At 39.4% G+C, this 10446-nt stretch overlaps 1 protein-coding gene across 2 annotated transcripts; it reads right to left on the reverse strand.

The window, feature by feature from the left end:
- Nucleotides 1–1083: 1083 nt before the first annotated feature.
- On the reverse strand, nt 1084–10373 carry LOC144666965 (palmitoyltransferase ZDHHC6-like). 2 transcript variants are annotated; one of them, XM_078528418.1, is made up of 11 exons: nt 9978–10373; nt 8634–8725; nt 8339–8495; nt 7608–7751; nt 7162–7215; nt 6125–6199; nt 5062–5142; nt 3099–3140; nt 2798–2943; nt 2484–2512; nt 1084–1840 (listed from the first exon to the last, which is right to left on the reverse strand). In XM_078528418.1, coding segments are annotated over exons 1-11 (1044 nt in total). In that variant the 5' UTR covers nt 10200–10373; the 3' UTR covers nt 1084–1838. The 2 variants fall into 2 exon arrangements, with proteins under 2 accessions (XP_078384544.1, XP_078384543.1); XM_078528417.1 differs by having other exon boundaries at nt 2466–2512.
- Nucleotides 10374–10446: the final 73 nt, after the last annotated feature.

The following is a 10446-nucleotide window of genomic DNA, read 5'->3' on the forward strand; positions in this document are numbered from 1 at the left end:
TAACCCACGAAGATTCTAACCTGCGATCAGGCTTCTCTAGTTTTGAAAGGCACTAGGATCGACACTAGGAAAAGGTGAGATGGATAAGGTAATGTAGCTGGTAACTCTCTCCTCCGCAGAGGCCTGAGACCTCTGCGGAGGAGAGAGAGCTGGTAATGATCACAGGTTCCCAGACAGGTTCCTAAAGATTACTGACAGCAGCTGTGAGGTCACGTGCATTGGTCGTGCTGTGTGAGTAACGTCATGGTCTATTTATAAATCTTGCGTATTCCTCCATCAGAGAGGTCATGGATTCGAATTCCGCCTTTTTACTGTTTCTCCTGCTATATAACGCTTAGGAAATTCCTGGTTTATTTCCAGCACTTTTGAGGCACGCAGCACTGGTATTAAACAAACTGAAAATTAGAGAATAATAATTTCAGTTTATCTTATATCAGTGCTGTGTGGCTCACTCGTCATTACAATGCTCAGGTGTACCCTTTGTATTAGCGTGACGATGCCAAGTTTAGAAGTACGTAAACATAAAGCCACGATCGCGGCAACCCCGCTCACAGATGGCAGGCCGGTGGAAAATATTCTGGCACCCTGGATACCGTTGGAGTTGGTTAAGGGACAGACCATTTTTTTTGGAGGTGGGAGGAGGGATGGGTTGGGCAATTTTTTTTTAAAAAAGATATGCACATTAAAAACGGCTGAAAGAAAAAAATTATATAAAAATATAAAAAAAAATCTTACAAAAAATCTTGTATTGAATGTCCGAGTGCGTTGCTTGCCTTCCAGCAAGATGTTAGTTTGTACCATGAAATCGTTAGCTGCAAAAGGCCTAATACGTTGCGTATAAGAATAGCTTGTATTTGAACAAAAAATCTAACCTACCAATTGACATTTAACTAGTACACACTGGTTTATTGCAAATCGGCGAATCTGCACAATGTTCCTTCATTATCAATATTGTGGGAAAGTTATTCTTTAATTTTTGGCTTAAAAGGTACCCAAAAATATATGATATTTTTACTGCCATCAGTTATAGCGTCTCCTAGTGTTCTGTAAGTAATAGTCAACTCAAAGAAAAAATCGTGCACGTTGTGTAATTGTTAACTTGTTTTTATCGTTTTTCAAAAGGTGCTCACAATGCAATCTTACAGTAATAGCGTGTAAACTAAAGGTCGGGACATACTAGGCGGCATGTCGCGGGGATAAGTTGCTGCAACGCTTTGCCTCGTGTGACATGGTGCATTTTTGCGACAATCTTTGTCGCTGCGATCAGTCGCACGAATTCAAACCAGTTTGAATTCGTACGACTGATCGCAGCGACAAAATGAGCGAAAGCAGCGTTGTCGCAGCATGTGCACACCTCTGCGACAAAATTTTTATTAACCAATGAGAGAGCGTCATGTATTTTGCCACATTGAATTGGAAAACTAGTTCACATTCCCACTCTTCCAAATTCGCTGCGTGTGCAACAAACAAGCGCCTTGTCGCAGCGACTTGTTTTGAAGCAGTACACACGGAGCGACTTGTCGCAGAGACCTGTCGCTGCGACTTGTCGCCTAGTGTGCCCCGATCCGAATAGCTACACGCGTTCTCCAGGGGCTACCGCTTGTCCAGGTCGTAGCGGTAAGTGCAATTTAGCCACCATCAAGTTTGTGGTTACAAATTCCCTGTAAAAACTTGAGATTCAGCTGCACATGTAACTAAAATTCTTTTAAATAATCGGCCCGAAGAGTTCCAAGAGCGTATCAGTTGTCCTTCTTGGAAGCAGATTGCTCCTCTTCTGCTCTCACAACACAGTGGCGAGGAAACCAGCCCTTTGCTCTGCCGATGACATCATCTGTGGTTTCTTCACAAAACAAATAACATAACAGCTCAGTATTAACACCATTTTTTTTAATATTTAATACATAAAAGACCATCACAGTGATGAATGTAAATAGTTGCGAAAAGGTGGTCTGCAAAAAGTCAGTCGTGAAAACATGACTTTTGCGATACCGGTGCATTGTTCTGCCAAGTGGGCTATCAGGCTTGATAGCCAATGAGCACAATCGTGTAGTCTTGGCGCCATTCGGAGGTTAATGCAAACTTGAATTGGGTTTCGTGACTTTTCCCGCGCTGTGACGGGGTAACGAGGTCTTTCACTCGGAGATCTGATTGGTTTTTATTATTGTGATTAGTCAGATGTGATTGCTGTCATTGGCTTTGGTTTTACGCTTTGAAATATGGAGCGATTTTCACTTATGTCGCGTTTGCTTTGGTTTTGCTTTACTACGCATAGTGATTGGCTGAATGAACTCGCGCCACTTTATCGACCAATTAGAAGTTAAGACCAAAACCAATCGTGACTTGCTCGCACGCGTTTGCCCGCGCTTCTTACCGTCTACATGTATTTCCTTCGAGTTTTGTTCACTTTGATTGGCCAGAATGATTACTTTGGTTTTGGTTTAACGACACTAAACAACAACACTTACCGACAGATGTTGACTTACAAGACGACTTTTCACCATACAACCACCGCCTGACAACAAAACACAATTTACCATCCAGTCAAGATGAAAGTTCTCATTGTTACAAAGTTACATGAAGGAAAGGAAATGTAAAAAAGTAGTTTGACTGGCAACACAGTTCATCTATTCACCAGGTTGATAAGGGTCGATAAGTGTCGAGAGAACAATAGAACTAAAAACAGAAACAATGCCCCTATCGGTATCCCCCAAAGCAATAGCGATTTATAAGAGCAGTAGTTACAACTGAGCGTACGAGAGCTGATACACTACTTTTGAAGCCAATAAAATAAACATACTTTCTCCAGCGTGTTACTAGAACAATTTCTCCTGGCTGCAGTTTCATACGAGGCTCGTCTGTCCATGGCGTGGATAAACATGTTCTACAACCTTCACGCCAAGCTATTATGTTTCCATTATAGGATTTTACTACAGAACAACAAATCTATTAAACAGAATGGAACAACATATCAAGAGTTAGTTAGTTACCACTTATATTAAGACTTGCACATTACATGTAGAATGGATAAAACATACTCACAAGCACCTAGATTAATCACTAGACTAAAATGGAATATTTCAGCTGGTTTGTCAACCTACCGTTCTTTCTCTTTTTAATTTCTTCTGCTGTAATTGTTCTCTCTGGTGAAACAACGAAAAATTAAAAATATTCAGGTCACTAAACTAGAATAACTACTGCGAAGAGGACTATACATATTGCAGTACATTTAAACAAATAGTTAGAAGACAAAGGGCCTTCACAAGTTCCACATTTAAAAGTTGATTACTACCATTTTCGATTGACCGTGAATGGCTAACTTTTTCTGTGTTTTCTCACGTGTAAAAAAATAAAGTTTGTATAGACAAACTGTTGCGTTTTACAAGTAAAGTATTTAACATAGTTTAACACAAAAAAATCCCCCCAAAGTAAAAAAAAAAAAAACGATCCAAAGATCGCTGCCGCGGCAATTGAAAGAAATGGCAAGCCGCCCTTTGCGGTCGGCATTCATTGATTGGAAGAAATATAAAAAGTCGACGCAAAAGTTTTCAAAACCATTGTTTCAAGTGTAGAAACACACAGGCGGAGCTGTCAAACTTGACATATCGATGCTCCAAACGTTAATTGGTTCAGTTGAAAAACACGACAGTTTGTCTAGTCAAACTTGAATGTTTTACTGGTGAAAAAACGCGGAAAAAAGTTCAGTTGGCCGTTCACGGTCGCTGGAAAGTGGTAGTTAGCGTCAGGAACACTTGATGTGCGTTTTAAATGTCCATGATTGAGCCAGCTTTAGTAATTACACTCACTCACTCACTCATCCTCATCGAGCCCATGAGGGTTCTTGAGGCCGGAAATCTCAGGGTAGTTTTGGGTGTCACGAGGGAAATCCCAGGCGACTTAATCAGGTTACGGGGATCCTTGCGGCTTTGCCCTGCAGCTGTCATACGCGTGACACCAGAATTCCAGCTAAGAAAGCTATCATCGGGTGGCTCGCATGTCGCCCGACGGCACCCCCTGATGAGTTCGTCAATTCTCTGTTCGGTTTCCGTAATCATATATTTTTACAGGGTGCGGGGATTAGCCGCACGCCCAACCCCCCAACCTGGAGGACCAGTGACTACCATTTTGTCTGGCCTCTACCCTTTGACCTGCCCGCCAAGGTTAGACCTGCTGGGGGAAGACCCCCGACGGTATAGCTCTCAAGGTCATTGAGGCACGCAAGCTCCCCCACCACGACAAGGCGGTAGTCTACGGGGAAGCTTTAGTAATTACGTTAGAGTCTATTTCTTTTTGGCAAGAAATCTTTTTTTAGCCTGGTTACTTTTAATATTTGAAAGTCACAGTTTATATGAACCCTTTGTTTTAACTTTTTGCAGTTCTGCTAGGTTCTTAGTCAGGGTTTTTTAGATTTCGTATTAAATTTAATGAAATCTTGGCCCTGAGTGACCTTAAGTACTGTATAACTCCTGACTGTAACTATATGGGATGATAAAGATCGACAAGTTTATAACTTATTCTTGACATAAATGGTTTGGTGAAAGTTAATCTTACAACCACTTGCAAAAATATAATTGTCGTGAACAAAACAAAAAAAACGAAACAGTCTCAAAACAACACGACAATCATATAAAGCTGCATCAGATGATGAGAGCTGTAAGCAATTTTTGCATGATGCAACAGCACACACTCCAAAAGATGCATTCGACAAAGTTATCTACATCAGGTCTCATGTGTGAACTCATTCAAGCAGGGAAAGTGGAGGGGGACAGGGGGCGGGAGCCCGGGAGAAAAGGGGCGGGAAGCGGGATTCTTAAGGTGGCGGGAACCGGGAGAAAACGAGTGAAGTTTCGTAACATTTCATGATATTTCGCAATAGCCATGGAACAAACAGGAGAGAACAGCTACGGAAAGGGACGGGAGGCGGGAGTAAAAGGTACGGGAAGCGGGATTAAAAGGTACGGGAGGCGGGAGGTTCAGACCCCCCTGTCCCCCCCCCCCTGGGAAACTTACATGTTATTCAGGGTGGGGGCTATAATCAAGGAAACAGACAAACAATCAACATACAGTGAGTGTGTACTGATCACATCCTTCAATAACAGGCCAAGTGAATCCATCTCCAACATAATCTTGACTCAATGTTACTACCTATATTTGATAAAACACAGTCAAGTAATTAATATTTAACTGAGCGGAATACAATTCAGGAAGTAATCGGGCGAGTCTTTTCGAAATTGGCCGAGCGTGCAGCGCGAGGCCGATTTGAAATTACGAGCGTGATTACTCGCTGAATTGGACAACACGAGGTCCAATTACTAATTAATTGTGTCAATAACAAAGTTTGAGGTTAGGAAGTCTGGAGGAACCTTTTCTGTAAGAAAACATCAAAGGTAAATTCAATTGGTTGGACAAAAAGTTTTTTAAAAAAAGGAAAAAACAATTAAAAAAACAGCAAGAAAAAAACAATATTGTGGAAGTGGGCACAAATATGCATGAGCAGAATATTATTTGTAGCAAAACCTTAAGCAAAATCACTGTCAGACGCTAATGTGCATGAGCAGACCATTATCCGTAGGCAGTTATTTGCAGATCACACGGTGGGCTCTAGGCCAATGAAAAGGAATAAAAAATTGCATTGCATGATAATTATCATAATATCAAACTAGTTTCATTTGTATTTTTTTGCTTTTGTTCCAGATGACTGTATTACAGTGGAACCTCGATATAACGAAGGGCCAAGGGACTGGAAAAATGTGTTCACTTCATTTTATCGAGGTTCTTTTCCGTGGCTCTGACATGTTTTTTAACCTCCCCGGACAGTTAAATAACGATAGAAGGAAAGATTTACACGTGATGTGTTGAAAAACTCATACTGCTGGCTGACTGTGGAGAACGTAAGCTTTGCAAAACGCCTTTGTTCTTTGCATACGTAATTTCTAAAAAACGAAGCAAGATTCAGGGAATTTGAATACAGATCAATGTTAAGCACATGTTAACGAACTTGCGTGTGAAATTTGGAGTTGTTTGTGACAATTGTCAATTTGGCCAAAACTCGAAGTGCGTTTCTTGCTCTTGCCCCTTCATTTACAAACAACTGTTTGTGATTGGCAACGATCAGGAAGTACTGCACCTGTTTGAAATTTTCTTTCCAACCAAGATCATACGGGTATCTAAAAATTTCTCCATCAGCACGAGGTCTGTCTGCCTGAGAATTGAAACATAGTACAATAACAATGTAAGTCAAACTTACAAATTCAACCTCAATGTTGCTGAAGATTTTATACAAATTATGTAGCTTAACTTCAAAGATAAAAATTTCGAACCACTGAATTAATAAAAACATTGTTAAGAGTTTTTATTAATGTAATATAGTAAGTTACAATGTACATATTTCTACATTTTGAAGAATATTTTATGTTGAAGGCTTTCATCATACAATAATGTACAATGCGTTTTTACAAAATTGCTAATTACAGTAAATAATTTACCTTATTACATGAAATTTTCGTGACACTTTAATTTCGCGAATTTCGCGATTCTAATAAAATCGTGAAATTAAAGTGAAGCGAACAATAAGTGTCGCGAACATAACATGACGCGAATATTAAGTGACTCACATATGTTAGTAATCAATGTAAATGGATGTTGTCGTCAATTGACTCACTTAAGCTTGTAGACATTGTAAGAACTGCTGTTGTTGCTATTGCCGAGATTAAGTCCCCCCCTGCGTTTTTGTTAATTTTTACGTTATTGTTCCTTCGATAAAGTCGTTTTACATAATTCAAAGGCATGTCAAAATATATTGCCAAGAAAATGTAAATTGTGTCTCACTCAAAAACGCGAAATTAAAGTGATTCAAAATACAAAATGTTGGCAAAAATCGCGAAATTTAAGTGTCGCGAAATATGTGCACCCCAAAATCGCGAAATTAACGTGTCGCGAAAATTTCATGTAGTAAGGTACATTGCAGAACCAGTAAGTTGAAATCAAGTTGAAATTAATATTTTGATGTCTCAGATACATAGACATTCAAATATTAATATCAGCTGCAAAGAATTATCTGAGCGTCTAAATCACAAGTCATTGGATCTCCTGGATACTAAAATCAATGCCGCTTATGTCAAACAACATAATAATAATTATAAACTTATTTATTTTTTATTTGACCTTTTCTACTATCCATCCTTCTATTGCTGTCTGGTTTGTTAATATTCCTTTCATCTAAGACAGAATAAAAAAAAACAACAATAACAACATAAGAATAATGAGTACATTAACACTGAGTCGAACGGCCCGGATTCGAGGCCTGGCCGGGGCGCTGCGTTGTGTTCTTGGGCAAGACACTTTACTCTCACAGTGCCTCTCTCCACCCAGGTGTATAAATGGGTACCGGCGAATTTACTGCTGGGGGAAACCCTGCGATGGACTAGCATCCCATCCAGGGGGGAGTAGCAATACTCCTAGTTGCTTAATGCTACGGAAACGGAAACTGGGATAAGCTCCGGCTGTATGAGCCTTATGGCTCGGACACAGACTTTACCTTACCTAACACTGAAATAACCAAGTAGTCAATTTTGTGATAAAATCTTGCATAATCTATGCAGAATCTGTACCTGGTGATAGAGAAGAAATCCAACAGCTATTGTGACACCCACTGACAAACCAATGCAGAAGAGTACAAGTATCATGTGGTAGAATGTGAATGAAACAACTGCATTACGCTGGAACACAATGCGACGATAAACACTCCCAGATATCTAAGTTTGTTGAAAAAGGACCAAAAAATAATCAGTGACAATAACAGCAGTATCACAACAAATACGGAAAAAGCTATCCTGCAAAAAAGGACATTAAATGGCTTACATGTACTTACATTGGTACTCTAAGGGATACATTGAGGGTCAAAGGGAAACAAACCTCACGGCTTCCCAATGGACGATCAGTCAAGTGTTTCAATTGTTACACTTCCCAAATGAAGTCAAACAATTTAAATTATTTTCCTGCAATTATAACAACACTGACTCCTACATGTACAGTGTCGGTATTCCTTTGAATGCCAGCATAATATGACCATATTATCGAAGCGTGTTACTGCACATATGCACATTTTCAACTTAGAGGTATTGAGTGGGGTGTAGATTTAGCTCAAGAAAACATCATCATTAAGTTAAACATCGTACATCCGTGTTACGGCATGGAATGCACAAGGCCTCAAATCAAGAAATCAAAATAAGACTTCGATCTTGAGTCCTAACAATATTCAATCCATACGTACATTACAATAATAAACTATTTTTTCACAGACTTCAGGACATACATGTACCAATTAAAATAATGTACTTACCAAATAAAATTGCTGCATAAAACATGATATTAATATGACTGCTGCATGTGTACATCCAATGGGAATGAAGAATAAAAACAGTGTAAATGCTCTGTGGTTCAAATGACCGACACAGTTATTAATCCACGGACAGTGATGATCCATTTTCATGACACACCTGCAGATGAAAGTATTTTTTTAATGCCGAGCTTCATTGGAAGAGAACAAAAAAAGGAAAAAATGATTCGTGATTCTTTGATTAAGCAATCTGCCAACTTTTTTGTTAAAGTACATGTAAATGTTAATAAATAATTACCGTCCACACTTGCTACAGTGATGTGCTCTTGGTGCTTTGTAGCCGTTGCACACAACACACATCTGCAAAACATCTTGAACCTCTTTGTTGTCCTATAAAATAACAACAATAAATTATTGATCTGGGCCGAGTTGTTCAAAGCACGATTAAGCTAATCCCGGATTAGCGTGAATTTTGATTTAGGTGTTTCAATGTTCAGTGAGGTTTTTATGTTTGTATTTCCTGTCTTCCAGTTTTGGCGTGGACTTGTCTCGAACTCCACAAAACATAAGCAATAAAAATACTTTTTTACCAGAGAAATTGAACCCTCGATCAACTCTTAATCCTGGGTTAGTGTTAATCGGCTTTCGAACAAACCAGCCCTGTTATGTACAAGTTAAGGCCATGAGTTACTATAATGCAACATAATGTTGCATTGCAAGTTGCTGAACTGTTTGATCTATCCTCTAATTTTCGCAACATTCTGAGACAAGTTGCGGCATGTAACATATCAACCCAGGGAAGGGGGGTACTTGCAGTATACATGACAGGGGGGGGGGGTCCGACGGAGCTTCATATTGCGAACCGAAAAAAATATGTGAGCCTGAAATTTTACACCCAAAAAAAATACCTGGCATCAAAATTTTTTGCTACCCCAAAAAGTACAAGACCTAGCACCTCGATACTGATTTATTTAATCAAACAGACTTTAAGACCGTAAAAAAATACATGACAGATCTCTTGACCTAAAAAAATACCAAGGGTGTAAATTTTCGACCCCAAAAAATACGTCGGACCTCCCCCTCATGTATACTGCAAGTACCCCCCCTGGGCATATCAAGCGCAACCTGCAATGCAATGTTGTTGGAACCAGCCAACCAGAGTAGTTGTCTACAGGAGTGGATATCACTGAGATTTTCGTAATTATTTGGTGGGCGCATTGCAAGTTGTGAGTAAAATTAACTTGCACGGGTGTGACAACTCCTCTGCAACTCGCAATGTTTTTTAGTAGTCATTATAACAGTAACTGATGCATGTCTACTCTATAAAAACTAAAATTATCTTTATTTACTTTGTTTCATCTTATCTCAGCACCAGAACAATAACTGACGTAATTTATCAGCTATTGTTCTGGTGCTGAGGTAAGACAAAGCATTATATAAATAAAGATTTCAGTTTTTACAGGGTAAAAACTGAGAGAGGAGACTTCTGTACATACAATTCTGGCACCTCTAATTTCAAATGGTACCAGATCAATTTTTTTTATGATTCAAAAGGTACTAGTAAGATTCTTTATCCTGGGAATGGCTCAAATTAATAGCCATGACTATTATTTTGTCTTTCAGTGTCTGATAACGGACTTACCGCTTTCCAACCCAGAGGCAGATATCCTGGGCCAAGATATATTGATTTCAGGAAATAATTCATTATAAGAACCAGCCAAGACACAAATACAGCCAGGTGAATCACGCTTGCAATGCTAGTCCATGGAGGAAACCATAGCAACGTACAATAAAGTCCACAAAGAAACAGGGTCATAATTATCGATAAGGCAAGAAGAGGTCCCCAATGACAAATACCGCTCATCCTCAAATCAAATGAGCATCAAACTTGTATGTAGAATACAAATGCGAATGCAACAATCATGTGCAACAGTGCGACTTGTCTTGTTCTTGCACGTGCTTAGCCGAGCGAACTAGTCCTTTTTATTAAGTAATTATTTTTTAAAAAAACTTTCCGCTAAAACGATCTAAACTTCGCCGGTTAAAATCTGCAAGGCGTATATCGAGACATCCCGAGATTCAATTCGAGTTTGTCTCGTGTCCAGAGCCCT

Source organism: Oculina patagonica, chromosome 9, assembly GCF_052425735.1.
Source record: "Oculina patagonica isolate OP01 chromosome 9, crgOcupat, whole genome shotgun sequence".
Taxonomy (NCBI): Eukaryota; Metazoa; Cnidaria; class Anthozoa; order Scleractinia; family Oculinidae; genus Oculina; species Oculina patagonica.

Bases quoted from the DNA above. Each gene is read 5' to 3' on its own strand.
- LOC144666965 (XM_078528417.1), bottom strand. From the start codon at position 10,199: ATGAGCGGTATTTGTCATTGGGGACCTCTTCTTGCCTTATCGATAATT. The intron at 2,944-3,098 runs GTAGGTTGACAA...TCTGTTTAATAG, and splicing joins AATTAAAAAGAGAAAGAACG to ATTTGTTGTTCTGTAGTAAA. The intron at 2,513-2,797 runs GTATGTTTATTT...TTTTGTTGTCAG, and splicing joins CTAGTAACACGCTGGAGAAA to GCGGTGGTTGTATGGTGAAA.